Here is a 22308-nt window from a genome sequence, read left to right as displayed (position 1 = left end):
ATAATTGGTACGTTTTCATGATGTTCTTATGACTCTGCCCCTGGGCTCCTTTTACTTCTCCGCAGGTATGGTTTTTGTCATCTGGGATGCTTTGAATATTTTCCACATGTACAGATTATTTGAAATACAATTACTAATGCTTCATTACATCTACAGCTGAATTTCAGATATTGATTTTATTGCATAGTTACATAGGTCTAGCTTGGACCAATGTATACAGTTGCAATAAAAAGTATGTGAACCCGTTTAAAATGATATGGATTTCTGCACAAATTGGTCATAAAATGTGATCTGATCTTCATGTAAGTCACAACAATAGACAATCACAGTCTGCTTAAACTAATAAGATACAAAGAATTAAATGTTACCATGTTTTTATTGAACACACCATGTAAACATTCACTGTGCAGGTGGAAAAAGTATGTGAACCCCATAGACTAATGAGATCTCCAAGAGCTAATTGGAGTGAGGTGTCAGCCAACTGGAGTCCAATTAATGAGATGAGATTGGAGGTGTTGGTTACAGCTGCCCTGCCCTATAAAAAACACACACCAGTTCTGGGTTTGCTTTTCACAAGAAGCATTGCCTGATGTGAATGATGCCTCGCACAAAAGAGCTCTCAGAAGACCTACGATTAAGAAATGTTGACTTGCATAAAGCTGGAAATGGTTATAAAAGTATCTCCAAAAGCCTTGCTGTTCATCAGTCCACAGTAAGACAAATTGTCTACAAATGGAGAAAGTTCAGCACTGCTGCTACTCTCCCTAGGAGTGGGCGTCCTGTAAAGATGACTGCAAGAGCACAGCGCAGACTGCTCAATGAGGTGAAGAAGAATCCTAGAGTTACAAAATCTCTAGCATATGCTAACATCCCTGTTAGCGAATCTACAATATGTAAAACACTAAACAAGAATGGATTTCATGGGAGGATACCACAGAGGAAGCCACTGCTGTCCAAAAAAACATTGCTGCACGTTTACAGTTTGCACAAGAGCACCTGGATGTTCCACAGCAGTACTGGCAAAATATTCTGTGGACAGATGAAACCAAAGTTGAGTTGTTTGGAAGAAACACACAACACTATGTGTGGAGAAAAAGAGGCACAGCACACCAACATCAAAACCTCATCCCAACTGTGAAGTATGGTGGTGGGGGCATCATGGTTTGGGGCTACTTTGCTGCATCAGGGCCTGGATGGATTGCTATCATCAAAGGAAAAATGAATTCCCAAGTTTATCAAGACATTTTGCAGGAGAACTTAAGGCCATCTGTCCACCAGCTGAAGCTGGTGGACAGATGATGGGTGTTGCAACAGGACAACGACCCAAAGCATAGAAGTAAATCAACACAATGGCTTAAACAGAAGAAAATACGCCTTCTGGAGTGGCCCAGTCAGAGTCCTGACCTCAACCTGATTGAGATGCTGTGGCATGACCTCAAGAAAGCGATTCACACCAGACATCCCAAGAATATTGCTGAACTGAAACAGTTCTGTAAAGAGGAATGGTCATGAATTACTCCTGACCATTGTGCACATCTGATTTGCAACTACAGGAAACGTTTGGTTGAAGTTATTGCTGCCAAAGGAGGTTCAACCAGTTATTAAATCCAAGGGTTTACATACTTTTTCCACCTGCACTGTGAATGTTTACATGGTGTGTTCAATAAAAACACGGTAACATTTAATTCTTTGTGTGTTATTAGTTTAAGCAGACTGTGATTGTCTATTGTTGTGACTTACATGAAGATCAGATCACATTTTATGACCAATTTGTGCAGAAATCCATATCATTCCAAAAGGGTTCACATACTTTTTATTGCAACTGTATATACATATGCCATACCTATGGGATCCCTGTGGAAGCTGAAAATCACTGTAGTAATTGCATCTACTACTACTATTGTGATCCCCACTGACATCCAGGTCCTTAATCCCCACTGATTAAGCACTGTTTGTAGTGTGAAACGCGTAAGCTCTTTTATCCACTCTGCTGTTGCACATATTTTGATGATTTTTTGAATAAAGAGCAAAAACTTTTTCGGAGTGCGGCTGTTTTTAAAATACTTACCTGAATTTGGTTTACAATTAAATTGGAGTTATATCCTATCACTGAGCCTGCTTTTCTCCAATATATCCATAGTAAAGGCTTATATACTTCCTCATACAAGGTCAATTCCTAACCTGCTCATCATTTCAGCATCTTATTTGGTATTTCATCTTTTAAAGCTGCAATTTCTCTGAAGTCTATATAAAGCCGTCCACAGCAGACTAAACTGAACAGGCGAATTCAAATTTTCACAAGAGATGATGGCACTTCTAGGCTAATCCCAGCAGCAGTTTGGTTGATATACTTTCTTATTTATTATTAAAATGAAAACTGTACTTTCTTTTTGTGTGAATGACAGATTCAATGCAGTGCAAACTTTCCAATTCCTAAATAAGAGTTGGCTTTAAAATGCAAAGATGTTTATTTCTTAATTAAGGACTGTTGCCGTCTTGTATTCGAGTTATTCGGAATCCCACTTTTTTTTTACAATTTGAAAAAACAAATAAAAGAATCATTCATAGGCTTCACTAGTATATACTGTAAGAAATAATTAAATTTAGAAGTACAGGTCTAATACGAGTTAACAGACTCTTGCATGTATAAACATGCAGCACTCAAATGAGAATTGTAGTGAAGTACTACAGATGGAGTGGGAGTCTTTGCAGCAACAAGTCCCAGAAATCCCCAGAATCACTGTATAGTCCCACAGCACCCCAAGTCCTTTGATCCGCTAACATCTCTAAGCATGGATTGAAGCTGTCCCTCCTCTTGCCTGTGAATAATGTTTTCTCTATCTCAGTGGAGACTTCATTATTCTTTTATGGAGTGATTATCTAAACCAATCGTGGGCATCCAACGTCCCTCCAGCTGCTGCAGACTTTTAAGTTTCAGCATGCACTGACTACCAGGAGCCGACGGGGCATACTAGGATATTTATGTCCTGAAATGAGGGGGGGGGGATGAATGTTGCCCATGGCTAAATAAACACTTAACTGCACTCCATATTTATATTTTATTACAAAATGTCATCATCACTCATTTCCTGAGCTATTTTTATGCATGTTTTCTCACCAACAACCCTGTGATCATGCTATGTGTAAAAGTAAATGTAAGCCCTAACTAGATGACATTTAGTTGGCTACAGCACTATGTGGGTTATTTACTAAAGGCGACTCCACTTTGCACTGAAAGTGCACTTGGAGGTGCAGTCGCTGTAGATCTGAGGGGAACATGCAAGGAAAATAAAAATCAGCATTTTTGCTTGCACATGATTGGATGATAGAAATCAGCAGAGCTTCCCCTCATTTCGATCTTCCCCTCAGTTCTACAGGGACTGCACTTCCAAGTGCACTTGCAGTGCAAAGTGGAGTTGCCTTTAGTAAATACTACTAATGCTGCTGATTTCTTTCAGCCTCCTTCAGCCACCTCCTGTCTACATAATTTTCTCATATGCAGAGATTGTCCTTGTGTTGAAACCAAATCCCTCTGTCCCTCTTATCTTCTTAGTTGTCCCGCTTTTTGGGGTGATGTACATATTTCTATGAAAATTTACCATTGAACTATCAAAAGTTTTATTCTGAGCTTAGCTAAAACCTTCATCCTTTTGCTTAATTATCTCATTTGCTATTTTAAAAAGCTAGAAGGTGTCCCTATTTCTCATCTCAGAAAGTTGGGAGGCACGCTTCGCTCAAGCAGCAGCTTCAGGTCATTGGTCAGGATGGGCTTCCTGATGGTGACAATGCTGGAACATGCCTGCGCAGTGAGCACTAGAATAGCTGTTTATAGTCTCCATGAAAAAGTCCCTCTACTGTTCCGACACTTTGTGTCACATGACACGTGACGTGAGGAAGTCACGTGTCATGTGACACAATGCATAGGTGACGTCCCTTCCTTTACAAACTGGAAGTCGGCCATATTGGTACTCCTAGTGATGTTTCATTGAGTCTGATGTTACATACACCCTATGCGAGTGGCTTTTTATATGCTTTTAATCTTTTAATACATTTACTTCACTATGGAAGCACCTCTTTTATTCCTTTTGAGCTGAATAGCCTGGGAATATCAGGAATTAAGGAGATGTTTCCCATCCGTGGCCAAGCTGAGGAAAGACCATTGGAGTTTTATTAAAAAAGTGTGTGCTGACCTTTGGGTAATTTGCTGGAAGTAAGCGTGCATGCTGGCCGGTGGAGGGTCACAGTCACGTTGTGTGCTTTATGGAGCATGGATGTTGGATACGAAGTAATACCATCTACACATTCAGACTTTTTAATGGATACTTTCTCTATTATTATGAAAATGTATTTATAGTTTAATGTGATTGAATTTGCACTATTGCACTTTTTGAGATTTACAGTATTTTGTTCATTTTCATAGTTTGGGTGATCACACTCCTGGAGGGTGTTTATTGTTTTATTTTTTGCTAAACATTTTATGCACTTTGGATTATTTTTAGCTGCATTTTTTATTTGGTTGGGCTGCATCTCTGGAGGGTTTTTACTTTTTTTGTACAGTGGGGAAAATAATTATTCGATCCCCTGCAGATTTTGTAAGTTTGCCCACTTACAAAGAAATGAAGGGTCTATAATTTTTATCATAGGTGTATTTTAAATGATGGAGGCAGAATATAAAAAAAAAAAATCTGGAAAAAAACACATAAAACAAATGCTATAAATTAATTTGCAGTTCAGTAAGTAGAATAAGTATTTGATCCCCAAGCAAAACATGACTTAGTACTTGGTGGAGAAACCCTTGTTGGCAAGCACATAGAGGTAAGACATTTCTTGTAGTTGGTGGCCATGTTTGCACACATCCCAGGAGGGATTTTGGTCCACTCTTCTTTACAGATCTTCTCTAAATCCTTAAGGTTTTTTGGCTGTCGCTTGGCAACATGAAGTTTCAGCTCCCTTCATAAATTTTCTATAGGATTAAGGTTTGGAGACAGACTAGGCCACTCCATGACCTTAATGTGCTTCTTCTTGAGCCACTTGTTGCCTTGGCGGTATGTTTTGGGTCATTGTCATGCTGGAAGACCCATCCATGACCCATCTTCAGTGTTCTGGCTGAGGGAAGAAGGTTCTCATCCAAGATTTTACAATACGTGGCCCCGTCTATTGGCCCCTCAATGCGGCAAAGTCGGTCTGTACCTTTAGCAGAGAAACAGCCCCAAAGCATCATGTTTCCACCTCCGTGCTTGATTGTAGGGATGGTGTTCTTAGGGTCATAGTCAGCATTTTTCTTCCTCCAAACACGACGAGTCAAGTAAATGCCAAAGAGCTCAAATTGGGCTCATCAGACCACAGCACTTTCTCCCAATCCTTCTCTGAATCATTAGATGTTCATTGGCATGCCTGTACATGTGCCTTCTTGACGGGGGGACTTGTGTTTTTAGGAAGAAAAATGCTGACTATGACAAAATCTGCAGGGGATCAAATAATTATTTTCCCCACTGTATATGAACTATTATTTATTTATGCATTGTTTATTGTGTGCACGTGAACTATTTGTTACTGATTACTCACCCTTGAGTTAATTGTGTTCACAGATTGTTGTACTTTTCCCCAGGGGTTTGGACCCCCTGTATGGTGTTTATTGTTAGGTTTTCATTATTTGTTTTAGTAAGCAGCACAGAACCAATTCATCTATCATTTGTTCTCTTTGGTGTGGGATCACTACTGGGGTGTCTGCAGCAGCCTATGTTTATGTTTTTTTGTTTATATTTTTATTTTGCTTTTGGCAGCTCGTGAGTTTCCACCCTGCTTTTAACAATACTTTAAGGAAAACTTTTGGCGCCACAGGAGCCAAAGCAAGGTATGCTCTGTGCCAAGCTGAATATTTAGTACAACTTTATGCTGTACGGCAAAACTGCTTTGTGGTGTCCAATGCAAATTTAAATTGAACGGCAAAAAGACAGTTGAAAGACATTTACTGTGTTTATTGACTTAGGAAGAATTGTTATTAAATGATGAAACTGTTACTTGTCATTCATTACTGTCATTCAGATGAATAATATATTCTTCTTCAGTTCTAATGGAACCTCCTTCAAAGAAGCCTGCTCCACCCGTGCCATAAAGGCTTATGATACAATCATTTACCTCTATTCTTCAGTAAATATAAATAAAATACTAAATGTTTTATATTAAAAACCGTGAGAACTAACTTACCCAAAGGGAAATATTCAGGGAGCTTCTTGAGATAGATCTCTTCGTCTTTCTCCAGGAAAACACAGATGATAATACGGTCAAACTGAGAAGAAATGTACACATTGCCATATTAATATTTCATGGTCAATTTTTTACACATTATCTTGCTTTTAAGGAACCTTTCATGGCAGGGAAATATAATCTGCCTTTGCTGATTTGTTTTTGAAGGAACAAGCTCCAGGACTGTCATTCTTGTTTTTTCTTCACTACTTGGTGAGTCACTAACCTGGAATAGTCACTAAGTGGTGAGTCACTAACCTTGCACATAAAGTATTAAAGCGGTTGTATACCGCTGGACGTTTTTTCTTTCCCCTGCAAGGTAAAGTCAAAATTAGGCATGGTCCTGATGTTCGAGTCGAAAGTAAGTTCGACTCGAACATCAGGTGTTCAATTGTTCGCGGAACAAACGAACATATGGGGCGTTCGTGGCAAATTCGAGCACCGCGGAGCGCCCCATAATGCACTGCGAGATTGCAGTGCACTGACGGCTGCTGATTGGCCAAAGCATGCACCTGACCTGTATGCTTTGGCCAATCACAGCGCAATGTGCTGTGAGAGCTATGATTGGCTAAAGGCAGGGTGCCTTTGGCCAATCATGGCTCAGGGGCTAAATCCATGCCCCACACTATATAAGGCTGCTGCTTACAGGGCGGCCGTATACAGCGAATGAATGGAGATTAGGTAGGTAGTGTAGTGTGCAGTCAGTCGATGTAGTATATATACAGTATATACTGTAATACAGTTCAGAGTATATAGTGCAGTTAGTTTAGTATATATATAATACAGTTCAGAGTATATAGTGCAGTCTGTATAGTATATATAATATGGTTCAGAGTATATAATGCAGTCCGTATAGTATATATAATGCAGTTCAGAGTATATAGTGTATTCCGTATAGTATATATATAATGCACCTCAGAGTATAAAGTGCAGTCTGCATAAAATATATATTACAGTTCAGAGTATATAGTGCAGTCTGTACAGTATATATATATAATACAGTTCAGAGAATATAGTGCAGTCCGTATAGTATATATAATGCAGTCTGTATAGTGCAGTTCAGGGTATATAGTGCCATCAGTGTAGTATATATAATACAGTGCAGGGTATATAGTGCAGTGCAGAGTATATAATACAGTGGATTGAAGTGGTTAAGGAGAATCCTATGACAAAACTAAGAAAACAGCGTGGGGTCCCCCCTCCCCAAAATCCATACCAGGCCCTGTAGGTCTGGCATAGATTTTAAGGGGAAGTCCACGCCAAAATTAAAAAAAAGTTGGCATGGGGCCCCCCCAAAATCCATACCAGATCCTTACCCTAGCAAGCAGCCTGGCAGGCCAGGAAAGTGGGGGGATGAGCGAGCGCCCCCCCCTCCTGAACCATACCAGGCCACTTGCCCTCAACATGGGGAGGGTGCTTTGTTGTGCCCCCCAAAGCATCTTGTCCCCATGATGGGGGCAAGAGCCTCTTCCGGCAACCCTGGCCATTGGTTGTCGGTGGTCTGTGGGTGGTTATCAGAATCTGGAAGCCCCCTTTAACAAGGGGACCCCCAGATCCTGTCCCCCCATGTGAGTCGGTGCCAGGTACATTATACCCCTACCCATTCACCAAAAAAAGTGTCAAAAAGTAAAAATCCCAACAGACAGCTTCCTTTGTTAAGAAAGAAAAAAAATTGTCCCACGATGTCCATCTATCTTCAATCACGCTGCCCGATGGACCCAAAAAATAAGGCCTCCTGGCGACTGCTGTCTCTTTGCTTTGACAGCTGTTATATAGGCGAGAACGGAGCCACATGGTGATGTAACCCAGTGACCCCGCCCCCCTTCAGATGTCATGTGACGTTAGAGGGGGCGGAGTCATCTGGTTACATCAGCGGGTGGTCCCGCTCTTGCCTATATAAGAGCTGTCAAAGCGAAAAAAACAGCAGTCGCTGGGAGGCCTCTCATGGAGGCGGAGTTTTTTTGGGTTTTTTCTATTTTTCTGGTCCGTCGGGCGGCGTGATTGAAGATGGATTGACATCGCGGGACACTTTTTTTTTTACTGCTACCCGGTGACTGCGATGCGCAGGATCACATAGCTCTGTGAAAGAGCATTTGATTTCAGCTCTGTGTTATGTGGGGAAGAGCCAAGGAGGAGATCTTGCTGCCTGTGTTCAGGCTGTGTATGTACAGTGCAGAGATGGGAGACGGCCGGGAACAGCGTCAAGTGTGGAGGGGGTTGTGAGTGGGAAGCATAACTGAAATCTGGGGGGACGCAGAACCACACGGCATTTTCTTAAAAGTTTAATAAAATGTTAAAGCAATGTGTAATGCCCCGTACACACGGTCGGATTTCCGACAGAAAATGTGTGATAGGACCTTGTTGACGGAAATTCCGACCGTGTGTAGGCTCCATCACACATTTTCCATCGGATTTTCCGACACACAAAGTTTGAGAGCAGGATATAAAATTTTCCGACAACAATATCCGTTGTCGGAAATTCCGATAGCTTGTACAAATCCGACGGACAAAGTGCCATGCATGCTCAGAATAAATAAAGAGATGAAAGCTATTGGCCACTGCCCCGTTTATAGTCCTGACGTACGTGTTTTACGTCACCGCGTTTAGAACGATCGGATTTTCCGACAACTTTGTGTGACCGTGTGTATGCAAGACAAGTTTGAGCCAACATCCGTCGGAAAAAATCCTAGGATTTTGTTGTCGGAATGTCCGAACAAAGTCTGACCGTGTGTACGGGGCATTAGACTGTGCAAAATGGAAAAATTTGTTTCATGCTGGATAAATTAGTTATGGTACTAATTTAGTTTTGTTGATTTATTTCGGAATTTGTTTAGTTTAGTTTTGTTTATTAATTTTCGAACAATCACCACATTTTTGGAATGATTCAAATTCGGCTTGGTCAGAAATATGATCGCCAATTCGAATTCTGGGTGAAGAATAGCTGGTTGTTAGGGGATGAGCCAGAAAAAAAAGAATTGCATGTGTCTATTTTGGATGTACAGATCTGTGCACATAGGCACAGTACTTCAGCACTGCAATCACAGGAACTCTGGCATATTTTATTAAAGATTATGTAAACCAAACATTAAAATCTCATATAAGTTTTAACTAGATAAAATCACTTGGAAAGTCTGATTTTGTTTCAATGGCTAGCTTTCATGGAAATAACAGCAGATGATACTGACATAACGGTCCTTGTTAGGGTACTTTGTTTTATGGAACGACAGCACTCTACCCATGTCTCCTACAACCTTATGCCTGCAAATCACCCTGTCTCATTCTCTCATAAAGGAAATTATACACTTTTCTGCTAGTGCACAATGCCCAACCATATTACATTATTACCACCATTTAAGAAAGCCTGTGAAAAAAACAATTGCAGTCAGCAACAGTTAACCTCCCTGGCGGTATGATTATTTCGGATTTTAGGTGCTGAAAGCGGTACAATTATTTGGCATGGAAATTTGGCGTTTTATATTGTAGGTCTGTAATTCTTAACAATAACACACTTAAATCTGTCCAAACAAGAGTCTAGTAGATATCCCGGGTATGATAAAGTTTGAAACACAAAAACATAAATTATAATATAATAAATAAAAATAAATAATTAAAAAAAAAAAAAAAAAAAAATTAATAATAAAATAAATTTCCCCACGATTCACTATCGCTCAATTCTGCAAGTGTTCTAATTTACTATCGCTGTTTTCTAGCTGGTCTAAAGCCACTTTTGACGTAAAGGGACACTTTTTGGTTGCTATGGACAATCCCCAGTTTCCAGGCAGAAAGAACAGTATATATAACATAAAACTGCATGCAGGGCACGGACCAAAGCACTGGGGACAAAAGGGATGTGAAATCATTTCATACAGTACTGTGATCTGTAAGATTACAGTACTGTATGTGTTATGATTTTACACTTTTTTGAATTTGCCGCCAGGCTCCGCCCCCGTGCGTCGCGCCGCTCGCAGGGAACGGAGCCTGGCACGGAGAGGCTTCGGAGGAGGACGGAGCCCGCAAACAGTGCGGGGGACATCGCAGGATCCCGGGGACAAGGTAAGTAAAGCCACACCAGGATCCTGCGATGTAATCCCGAGTGTGGCTCGGGGTTACCGCTAATGGTCCTGAATTTTAACCCCGAGCCACACTCGGGAAAACCGCCAGGGAGGTTAAGAAATTCCCTGTGGAAAAACACAAGTGGCCTGCTATCACTGTAGTGCAAGTGGCAGCAAAAACAATTGCATCCAGCACCTATTAGGTAGTATGCCATGTAAAAAAAAAAAAAACACATCAGCAGGCATTAAGATGTAACCCTCCCCCCTCAACTCACCACCAGATAATCCAAACAATACACCAATATACGTAGCAGTTTCCTACCTACAGTACTTTCAGTAGGGGTTTACATCTACTTTAACCACTTCAGCCCCGGAAGGTTTTACCCCCTAATGATTTTTACGATACGGCACTGCGTTGCTTTAACTGCCAACTGCGCGGTCGTGCGATGCTGTACCCAAATAAAATGAATGTCCTTTTTTTCCCAGAAATAGAGTTTTCTCTTGATGGTATTTGATCACCTCTGCGTTTTTTTAATTTTTTTTGCACTATAAACAACAAAAGAGCGACAATTTTGAATAAAAAAAAAAACATATTTTTTACTTTCTGCTATAAATTATATCTAATAAGAAAATGTAAAAAATCGAATTTCCTAAATCAATTTAGGCCAATATGTATTCTGCTACATATTTTTGGTAAAAAAATCCCAATAAGCGTATATTGATTAGTTTACGCAAAAGTTATTGCGTTTACAAACTATGGGATAGATGTAGGGAATTTGTATTTTTTATTTTTTTTACTAGTAATGGCGGTGATCAGCGATTTTTAGTGGGACTGCGACATTGCGGCAGACAAATCTGACACTAAGTGACACTTTTTGGGGACCAGTGATACTAATACAGTGATCAGTGCTAAAAAAAAAGCACTATCACTGTACTAATAACACTGGCAGGGTAGGGGGTTAACATCAGGGGCGATCATAGGGTTAAATGTGTTCTCTTGAAGTGCTTGCCAACTGTATGGGGGATGCTCTGACTAGGAGAAGACAGAGATTCATGTTCCTGCTTAGCAGAAACACAAGAGCTCCATCTTCTCCCCTGTTAGAATGGCAATCTGCCTTGTGTACATAGACATAACACTGTTCTCAGGGCCGCTGTTAGAAATAACGGGGCCCTGTACAGCCTACCTAATGGGCCACCCCACGCGAAAGTATCAAAATGATATTTTCACAAAAAATACATGAAAATCATTATTAGTGGACACAAACATTCTGTCATACATAAAGAACAAGTTCTGCCTGCAAGCCAAAATGCTCCTCAAACAATAATGCACATATTCTACAAACTCCCAGTTCCAATCCCCCCTCCTAGCACATATCTTTGCCCCCCCCCCCAATTCTGTCCCCCAGCTCAAATCCCCAAATCTCACCCGAATCCCATACTTGCCAACAGTCCCAATTTTCCCAGGACAATCACGATTTTGGGACCCTCGTCCCGATCGGAGCTCGTCCCCTTTTGTCTTGGGAAATCGGAACTGTTTGGGGAAAAACAGCAGTGGGCAACAAAAAGATGGCTAATGCCGACGCGAGGACTTTTACCCGTGTGTTCAGTGGAGAGGGGAGGGGCAGCCAATCGGCTTTTCTCTTCAGTATACAATTCTCTTGTACACTGAAGCTGATTGGCTGCACGGATGGGAGATCCCTCCCCTCTTCACTGTACACAAGGAAGAGATCTAAATTGAGTTGCCGCCAACCCTCCACCCCGTGTGTCCAACGAGCAGTGACACTGTGATGTAAGGATTGGGGCTCTGCTGGGGACACTGACGTAAGCACTGGGGCTCTGCTGGGGACAGTGATGTAAGGACTGGGGCTCTGCTGGGGACACTGTGATGTAAGGACTGGGCTCAGCTGGGGACACTGTGATGTAAGGACTGGGGCTCTGCTGGGGACACTGTGATGTAAGGACTGGGGCTCTGCTGGGGACACTGTGATGTAAGGACTGGGGCTCTGCCGGGGACACTGTGATGTAAGTACTGGGCTCTGCTGGGGACACTGTCATGTAAGGACTGGGGCTCTGCTGGGGACACTGTGATGTAAGGATTGGGCTCTGCTGGGGACACTGTGATGAAAGGACTGGGGCTCTGCTGGGGACTGTGTGATGTAAGAACTGGGGCTCTGCTGGGGACACTGTGATGTAGGAACTGGGGCTCTGCTGGGAACAGTGTGATGTAAGAACTGGGGCTCTGCTGGGGACACTGTGATGTAAGAACTGGGGCTCTGCTGGGGACACTGTAATGTAAGGACTGGGGCTCTGCTGGGGACACTGTAATGTTCGGACTGGGGCTCTGCTGGGGACACTGTGATTTAAGGACTGGGGCTCTGCTGGGGACACTGATGTAAGGACTGGGGCTCTGCTGGGGACACTGTGATGTAAGGACTGGACTCTGCTGGGGACACAGTAATGTAAGGACTGGGGCTCTGCTGGGGACACTGTAATGTAAGGACTGGGGCTCTGCTGGGGACACTGTGATGTAAGGACTGGGCTCAGCTGGGGACACTGTGATGTAAGGACTGGGGCTCTGCTGGGGACACTGTGATGTACGGACTGGGCTCTGCTTGGGACACTGTGATGTAAGGACTGGGGCTCTGCTGGGGACACTGTCATGTAAGGACTGGGCTCTGCTGGGGACACTGTCATGTAAGGACTGGGGCTCTGCTGGGGACACTGTGATGTAAGGATTGGGCTCTGCTGGGGACACTGATGTAAGGACTGGGGCTCTGCTGGGGACACTGTGATGAAAGGACTGGGGCTCTGCTGGGGACTGTGTGATGTAAGAACTGGGGCTCTGCTGGGGACACTGTGATGTAGGAACTGGGGCTCTGCTGGGGACAGTGTGATGTAAGAACTGGGGCTCTGCTGGGAACACTGTGATGTAAGAACTGGGGCTCTGCTGGGGACACTGTAATGTAAGGACTGGGGCTCTGCTGGGGACACTGTAATGTACGGACTGGGGCTCTTCTGGGGACACTGTGATTTAAGGACTGGGGCTCTGCTGGGGACACTGATGTAAGGACTGGGGCTCTGCTGGGGACACTGTGATGTAAGGACTGGACTCTGCTGGGGACACAGTAATGTAAGGACTGGGGCTCTGCTGGGGACACTGTAATGTAAGGACTGGGGCTCTGCTGGGGACACTGTGATGTAAGGACCGGGGCTCTGCTGGGGACACTGATGTAAGGACTGGGGCTCTTCTGGGGACACTGTGATGAAAGGACTGGGGCTCTGCTGGGAACACTGATGTAAGAACTGGGCTCTGCTGGGGACAATGTGATGTAAGGACTGGGACTCTGCTGGGGACACTGTGATGTAAGGACTGGGGCTCTGCTGGGGACACTGATTTGAGGACTGGGGCTCTGCTGGGGACACTGTTATTTAAGGACTGGGGCTCTGCTGGGGACACTAATGTAAGGACTGGACTCTGCTAAGGACACTGCGATGTAAAGACTGGGCTCTGCCGGAGACACTGATGTGAGGACTGGGGCTCTGCTGGGGACACTGTGATTTAAGGACTGGGGCTCTTCTGGGGACACTGTGATTTAAGGACTGGGGCTCTGCTGGGGACACTAATGTAAGGACTGGGGCTTTGCTGAGGACACTGTGATGTAAGGACTGGGCTCTGCTAGGGACACTGGGATGTAAGGACTGGGGCTCTGCTAGGGACACTGTGATGTAAGGACTGGGGCACTGCTGGGGACACTGATGTGAGGACTGGGGCTCTGCTGGGGACACTGATGTAAGGACTGGGCTCTGCTGGGGACACTGTGATGTAAGGACTGGGGCTCTGCTGGGGACACTGTGATGTAAGAACTGGGGCTCTGCTGGGGACACTGTGATGTAAGGACTGGGGCTCTGCTGGGAACACTGTGATGTAAGGACTGGGCTCTGCTGGGGACACTGATGTAAGGACTAGGGCTCTGCTGGGGACACTGATGTAAGAACTGGGGCTCTGCTGGGGACACTGTGATGTAAGAACTGGGGCTCTGCTAGGGACACTGGGATGTAAGGACTGGGGCTCTGCTAGGGACACTGTGATGTAAGGACTGGGGCACTGCTGGGGACACTGATGTGAGGACTGGGCTCTGCTGGGGACACTGATGTAAGGACTAGGGCTCTGCTGGGGACACTGATGTAAGAACTGGGGCTCTGCTGGGGACACTGTGATGTAAGAACTGGGGCTCTGCTAGGGACACTGGGATGTAAGGACTGGGGCTCTGCTAGGGACACTGTGATGTAAGGACTGGGGCATTGCTGGGGACACTGATGTGAGGACTGGGGCTCTGCTAGGGACACTGTGATGTAAGGACTGGGGCTCTGCTGGGGACACTGTGATGTAAGGACTGGGGCTCTGCTGGGGACACTGTGATGTAAGGACTGGGGCTCTGCTGGGAACACTGTGATGTAAGGACTGGGCTCTGCTGGGGACACTGATGTAAGGACTAGGGCTCTGCTGGGGACACTGATGTAAGAACTGGGGCTCTGCTGGGGACACTGTGATGTAAGAACTGGGGCTCTGCTGGGGACACTGATGTAAGGACTGGGTTCTGCTGGGGACACTGTAATGTAAGGACTGGGCTGCTGTACACACTAGCCGAATGTTGGCCATTTTCTGTAGAACCAGCCAATATTGGCCAATATTGGGTTCGTATGTACCAGACATTACAGTGAAGAGTTGGCATGGATATTGCGCAATCAAAATTGTACCACAGCTCAAAGGAAGGGACAGTGCAGAGCAACTGTAAGGACCTGTGTACATAAGCTTTTAATTGCTTTTGAGCTTTTTACTTCCTGATACAAATGGAAATGCAAAAAACACTTGAAGCAGCTTGAGGCTACCTAGAAGGTCCTATGTAGGTCAGCAGGAGACCAAATTCAAGTGAGAAGCACCAATGAAGGACCATAGAATGATCTTAGAAACATCTTTTTCTGACCTCCATACAAACTGAATAAACTGAACAGAAAAAACAAGCTGATTTTTTTTTCAAAAGGTATAACCTTAAGGGGTAATTTATGACTAATAGCCATTTTAATTTCCTCAGCACTTTTACGCAGTGTGACAAACTTCAGTTGCTATCCCATTCCTTTTTTTAACAGCATTTGTCCTTGGATTATTTTGTTTTCCATGGGTAACTGATCGAGTTCTTATAATGCTGTCTGCCTTTTGTTGTGTTTTGTGAAAAAATGAAGAACATCAACTGAAAGTTACAAATTTCTAAAGAAAAAAAACTATGTCACTGCACATGGTGAATAGACCATGGCAAGAGTAAATGTGTTCCATTTTCTGTCTTTGTTGTCTTTGTGTTGTGTTCATATAAATCTGATATTTCCCCAATGTCTCTGTAGCTTTCATCTGCCTCCTCCTTTCCAGAAAATAAAGAAACAGGACATCGCAATCATTTATTAGCCATAAATTAGTTTTAAGCATCTTTTTAGACCACCCACCTTGTCCTTCTGTTCCTCCAGATAGCTCCTAATGGTTTCCAGTGCTACATCAGCAGCCTCCTCAGAAGGGTATCCTGGTTGTAAAACATGGTATATAAAAACAATTCATGTCCCAAATATCAAAAACGTAACAAACACCATAGGCTGCACACTCACCAAATACTCCAGTAGAGATACATGGGAAAGCCTATAAAAAGATAAATATTTGTCACTTAAAATATTTTTAATAATTTGGGTTATTTAGCTTTTGGAAGTTTAATTTGTGGGCTTTTTGATTTTTTTAAATATACATGTAAAAGAGATTGGCTAGATGTAAATAATTCAAAAAAAGAAGAAAAACCAAGGATGAACATGGACTGTAAATTGGTAGCATCTGGTAGATCCAAGTTCATCCAAGAGCATTCAATTGAATAAAAATCCAAATTTATTTAACAACATCATAAAAATATAATACAATCAAAAAAATGAAAACATGAAGTACATATCAAATATTTCCATAAACATATGGTATTGTCCCACCTAGGTAAAGCCTATGTGAACACATGAGAAACCCTGTACGTATGCCCATAGATATGATGGACTCTGTAGCTGGTATATGCAGACGGTCTTACATATCAGGGCCCCACAAGAGATCAATGTAGATGTAAAAAATTCTATTACCATTTTAAAACTTTATATGAAAAAAAAAACAGAAACACACATAATATCTAGTCATTTTCACATTGAGATTTATTTTTTGGATTGCAAACTGCAGAACACTTACATCACTATGTAGAGAAGATAGAATGGAGGTTTATTTTTTTCTTTATTTCTAAGATTAGTCATTGGTGCCATACGGTTATTTATTTTGTTGATTAGATGCAATTAATATTAACAGAAGAATAATAAAAGTCAAAGTGATCCATGGTTTAGTTTGATAGCAAGCATAACAAGAGTAAATGTATTATCACGCAGGAAGGCTACAGTCAATACTTCTATTGAACCAGTAGAGGTGTTCATGGTCTGCGATGATAAATGGAGAGAAAAGAGAGGGGGGTGTGAGAGGAAAGAGGAGGTAGAAAATAGATGGAAGTATTACATATTTGTTAAGCCTGACAATGAACGAATAGGAAATGTAGAGCAGCTAAGTACTAGAGAATTTTAATTAAGGGTATATATTATAAATCTAAAGCTTTACAAGCAGTTAAAGTTGTAATAAACCCTCAGAGTTTTTTATGCTCAATACATTGAGCACAAAAAAATAAACATTTACCAGTAAATTCTTAGAGAAAATTCTTAACCCTAGCACTTGCAATTTACAACTTTCAATGCTGCTGGCTCCTGCTCTCTCTTTGCTACTTTCTTGAAATTCCAGTCTTTACAGGAAAGAGTTAACAGTGGACAGTGCAGTCTCAAGCCAGTCTGTTAGCTTGGGAGGGGGGTGAGGAAGGAGGAGCAGGATGCCATCCTAGGCTATAGGGCTGTGTGTTTCTATTGATACACATGAGTGTAGAGGGACGTAGCTTTAGTCACTGCATGCAAGGGTGGCTCCCTAGAATTTTGCAAGAGAAAGCAGGCACCCTGAAACATAAAACCTGGGGAAGTGATCACGGCACCAGCTTAAACTGGACCATAGGAAGGGATTAAATGATAAAGAAGCTGCATACTCAGCAAGGGCCCTTTCAAACAAGTGGACCAATCGGTGCGCCTGTCAGTTTTTCAGGTGGACCAGATCAGACTATCCAGTCTCCTCTATGAAGCGGCGGGTGTCGAACCCGCCGACATCCGATCTGATCCTATTCGCTAAAAACAGAGGAATGGGGATCTGTTCCCCATCCGCCTGGTGGATCGGATCAGATGGCAGACGGGTATAAACGAACAGGTGGTCCGTTTACATCCAACCGCCCATAGAGGAGAGTGGGCTGTGTCTGTGTCCGCTCTCCATAAACAGAGCAGACATGAACCAGCCATCCGCCTGCTCAGCTGGGATCAGCGGACAGTTTCCCTGCTGAGCAGGCAGACTCCAACGAAGCCGGCCCTGTGTGTAAGGGGCCTAAGTGATTAGATTACCTGCCGAAAGTGGTACAAATCGAGGATTTAAGATCGCTTTAATGATAACTACTGCCAGTATCTCACCACTGAGCGGAGCTTGCTCTCAGATGCCAGGTACATGCTGTTCTTGTAGCAGTTACTCAGATCCTCCTTCTGTCTGGGTCCCGGATCTCCCTCTGCCACTGGACCCACTGTATGAATGACATCTAGTAGCAAAAAACCATACATTACAATATACAAAGTAATAAGCACCACAGCCAGTAATGGAATGATGATTTAATCCTAGGGAGAGAAAATTTAAAGCCAGAGTGTTATAAAACATCTAATTCCAATGAGTAGCCTATAGGTATAAGCTTTTTCAACTTGCATTAGAAAGAAAGACAAGAGACTGAGCTTAATCTATTAATATTTAAAGCAATCACAAGGTATTAGCATGAGATGACACTTGTATATGGTGGACGTTATTCCAGTACACTTTCAGACAAACCTGAACATTTGTTGTGAAATAGATACAGGAGCCTCATACTTACATAGCATATTAATGTCATACCAACAATTATTCTGTATACCGTATTGACCCTTCTGCAAATAACCATGGTCACATGGCATCTGGTGTTTGAATTCCCTCTTCCTAAGTCTACATACATAGAGATCAGGGTGTCTAGGCTCAAAACTAAGAAAACAGCTCATTCTACACATCCATTCTAATTTCTCATTCGTTCATTGACAGACACAGCCTTCTTTATTCAGAACAGTAGGGTTATATCATCTCCGCAGGAGTAGGACTAGGCAGAACAAAAAAACAACCCCTGGCTATGCTCATGGGCTGTCCTCCGTCAGTATATAACCCCCTCCCTGCTCTAGGTATTCAGACTACAATTCCGACCCCCATTTACGGAGGGTTTAGCAGGAATGCGCCTCGAGTACCATTGAGGGCCAGGTGTCAGCCTGGGTGGTCGTCTTCAGCATCACCTGGGCTCGTGCTCCCTGGTGCGTACCTTTATTCAAGGGGCTAGACATCTGTTTTTTCTACCGCCGTGGGATCTGAACTTGTGTTTTCGGTTCTTCAGGAGCCGCTCTCTCTCTCCCTCTCTCAAAATATCGGGAGATTCCACTGCTTACTCTGTCTCGGATTGTGGCCTTCACCTCTGCTCACAGGGTGTCGAAAAGGGTGGCGTTATCTTCTCGTTCACCTTACCCAGGTTTAGGCGGTGCTTTGCCCTTTTCTATTGTTCTGTCCCTGGGTTTCCATTTGAACAAGGACATTGTGTTTCCTTTCTTGTGTCCCTGGCAACACATTCCAAGGAATTTGCCTTATCTGCCCGGGATGTGGTTTGGGGGATTCAGTTGTATTTGCCAGTCTTTTGGAGGTCAGGCTCTCTATACTCACGGACAGGCCAAGAAAGGGAGTGTCTGCTTCTTCTGTGACCTTCTTCTGGATGGATCAGACAGATTATGACTCTGGGTTATTCTGTCAGAAATTGAGTTCCTGCTTTCCCTATTACGGCGCATTCTTCTCGGGCGCCTAGTGCATCTTGAACCTTCTGTCTTCAGGCGTTCGTGTCGCATTTTTCACAAGTTCTACAAAGTGGATGGGTTGGCATCTGCGGGTGCCTTTTTTGGGCGCAAGTTTTTTGCAGGCTGCTGTAAGAGGGTCTAATCCCTCTTGAAGAGGTATCGTTTAAGTTGGGTTCCAGCTTGTCCTGTGTGAAACTCCTGTTGCCTGGTTGGCTTTTCCGTTAGCCTTGGGATTTTTCACTGTCCCACCCCTCATTTATGGCCTATTGGCGAGCATTTTCGTCGCTGCCCAGCGGCGTGTGCCCGCCTGGTGGCCTCTCTGCATGACCTCCCTCTCAGGACCTCCTGTGGGGTGGGCCGTGCAGTGACGGCTCGGGGTCCTTCCCCCCTTTTTGGGTTAGGGGCCTCTGTAATGCTTTCAGCTATGGACAGATGGATATTCCCCCTTTTTTTATGTCCATCCTGCTTTTGGAAATCTGAGGTTTTTTGCCTTGGTGGTAAAACACAATTCTCAGCTATACAGCCATATATTTATATAACTATGCCCGAGTGCCTTGTCAATGCCCTGCGGTATAGTATTTGTTTGTCTGTTACTAGGCAACCAACTATACCGCTCTGCCGTTCTACTTGTCCTGGTGGGCGGGACTCCCTGTCAGTTGAACACAGCCTTTCGTTCCGAGCGAGGACTATACAGTGGGCGTGGCGCCATGGGACGGCCGCTCGCCCTGGACACTTCCCTATTTACTGATTGACGTGACGATGCCGCATAGTCAATGCGTATGCCACGTCCGACTCCGCCCCCTCAGGCTCCTTATAATGCAGCTCCGTATTGGAGCGGATCCATCACTACCGCACTTGGCGGTGAACGGTCCGGACGGTGCTGCAGGATAGCCTGTATCGTGTCAGGAAATAGCCCTGTACCCACATGTAAGTACTGCTTTTGTTGGTTGGTGCTTATATATACCTTCCTCGTTTTTGAGCCTGGCACTGTTGGGCTGCTGTTATAACTTCACCCTTTGTTTATTTACAGACCCTGATATCACATGGTCTGACTCCCTGTTTGACTTATGTCACCCTTCACATAGTGATGTTCTTCTCACTCCTATGTCTGTATGCAGGTTATCTGACTGAATCTGTGGACACTCTGGTATGAGTATAGCCTCCCTTACTAACCCTCCTTTTGCATTATGATTTTTAAATTGCATTGCTGGTTTTGGGCAATATTTAATTATATTGCATATATTTTTACCCTGTAGATAAACATCCTGCCATAGTGTTTGCGACTCAGTCTCCATCTGTATGGTGGGATTGCTAAACGCCCCCTTTGCCTGTGGGTTGGATCAGTGTGGATAGAGTGGGGCCAATCATAGACACCCGGGTCCTCGTTATATCTTTTGAACCTGGGGTACTTGACACCGTCACCGATGCGATTTTGGCGCAGATGCTCCGATACTGATATGTTTGGGTAGGTTGCTCCTCGGCTTTATGTTCACAATGACCTAATGTTGCATATGTGGTACTTGCAAATATCATTTGTATGTTGTTGTTTTTTGTACTTATTTCTTATATTCCATTACACAATAGGATTATGCTCCACGATTTGTCTCTGATGAAGGGACATTCTGTCTAGTCCCGAAACACGTAAGACCCCGTGGCAAGACTATTGAACATAGCCTTTTTTCCTGCATATCAGTACAGTTTTGTATAGCCTCCTATTGGTTTTATGTTATTGTTATTGTCATGTTATGTTGATTTTTTCAATGTTTTTCATCATATTTTTTTCTACCTAATAAATTAAATTTTAAATTTTAATATGGGTTGCCGTTAAAGTCCCTTGAATCCTTTGGGGGTAATTATTTATGTATCCTGACCTTGGGGATGTTGGCAACAGTTATGAATTAGTTGAATAGCACCCCTTTTCCTCTTTTTGATAGTCCCACCTCTCATGTTCAGCACTGCTTTGGGACGTCCCTACCATTCTGAATAAAGAAGGCTGTGTCTGTCAATGAACGAATGAGAAAATAATATTTTTTACTTGCCGTAAAATCCGTTTCTCTGAGTTCATTGACAGACACAGCACCTACCCCTCTATGGAGTTTTTTGATACTTCTATTACTGCTTGCTACTAAACTGAATACCTAGAGCAGGGAGGGGGTTATATACTGACGGAGGACAGCCCATGGGCGTAGCCAGGGGTTGATTTTTTGTTCTGCCTAGTCCTACTCCTGCGGAGATGATATAACCCTACCGTTCTGAAAAAAGAAGGCTGTGTCTGTCAATGAACTCAGAGAAACGGATTTTACGGTAAGTAAAAAATCCTATTATTACACTCTCCTCATAATACAAGAAATTAGATGAACCCCAACCCACCACCCAGTAGTAGGCTCCAGGTAGCAGGACAAATATTTGGCTGCAGTGCTTCCCACTCAAGACCCTCTGAAAAGCCTTTTTTATCTGCTGTAGTAACATAATGTTGAAATCAAAAAAGTAAACTAATACTCTATGCATGAAGAAATCATAATTCTGAATGTAGCTAGTTTCTTAGAGATTATTTTTAAAGTTCTGTCTTGAAATATTCAGAAAGGCATTGATTTAGCTAACATATTGTATCTGATTTCCATGAGATGTACCCTGGTACGGTATACTCACATCTGGCAGGAAGTAGGTAGCCACAGGTAATTTTTGCCTGTCCAGTTTCACAGCCATTCAGAGAGCTGCATTCATGCTTCAAGAGTTGACCTGCTGCCTGGTGTATGCATCCATCCACTGAAAACACAGAAAAAGATAAAGGAAGCATGAAGGGTGAAATTAAAATAAAAGACGTTAGGCTATGGTTAGCACAAGGACTGACAATATGAAGCTAACCCACAAAAGCCCAAACCAGCTTTTAGTACCCAACTAACACTATGTTGCTGAAGCTTAAATCTAATTGGTTGACATATGTTACATGGAACAATATCAGAAT

The 22308-nt window shown here is 43.3% G+C and overlaps 1 protein-coding gene across 2 annotated transcripts in view; it reads right to left on the bottom strand.

The window, feature by feature from the left end:
* The window catches only part of MACROD1 (mono-ADP ribosylhydrolase 1), a 1161618-nt gene that overhangs the window by 14749 nt on the left and 1124561 nt on the right, over nucleotides 1-22308 (bottom strand). For both annotated transcript variants that reach the window (XM_073605384.1, XM_073605383.1), the window contains exons 5-9: nucleotides 21993-22109; nucleotides 17910-18031; nucleotides 15951-15981; nucleotides 15795-15868; nucleotides 6208-6289 (exon numbers count right to left, since the gene is read on the bottom strand). In XM_073605384.1, the coding sequence (XP_073461485.1) occupies nucleotides 6208-6289; nucleotides 15795-15868; nucleotides 15951-15981; nucleotides 17910-18031; nucleotides 21993-22109 (426 nt within the window). The remainder of the gene's footprint in view (nucleotides 1-6207; nucleotides 6290-15794; nucleotides 15869-15950; nucleotides 15982-17909; nucleotides 18032-21992; nucleotides 22110-22308) is intronic.

The sequence above is a fragment of the Aquarana catesbeiana genome, linkage group LG11, assembly GCF_042186555.1.
Source record: "Aquarana catesbeiana isolate 2022-GZ linkage group LG11, ASM4218655v1, whole genome shotgun sequence".
NCBI lineage: Eukaryota > Metazoa > Chordata > Amphibia > Anura > Ranidae > Aquarana > Aquarana catesbeiana.
Note: the sequence above shows the minus strand (reverse complement) of the source record. Positions and strands in the feature narration are given on the sequence as shown.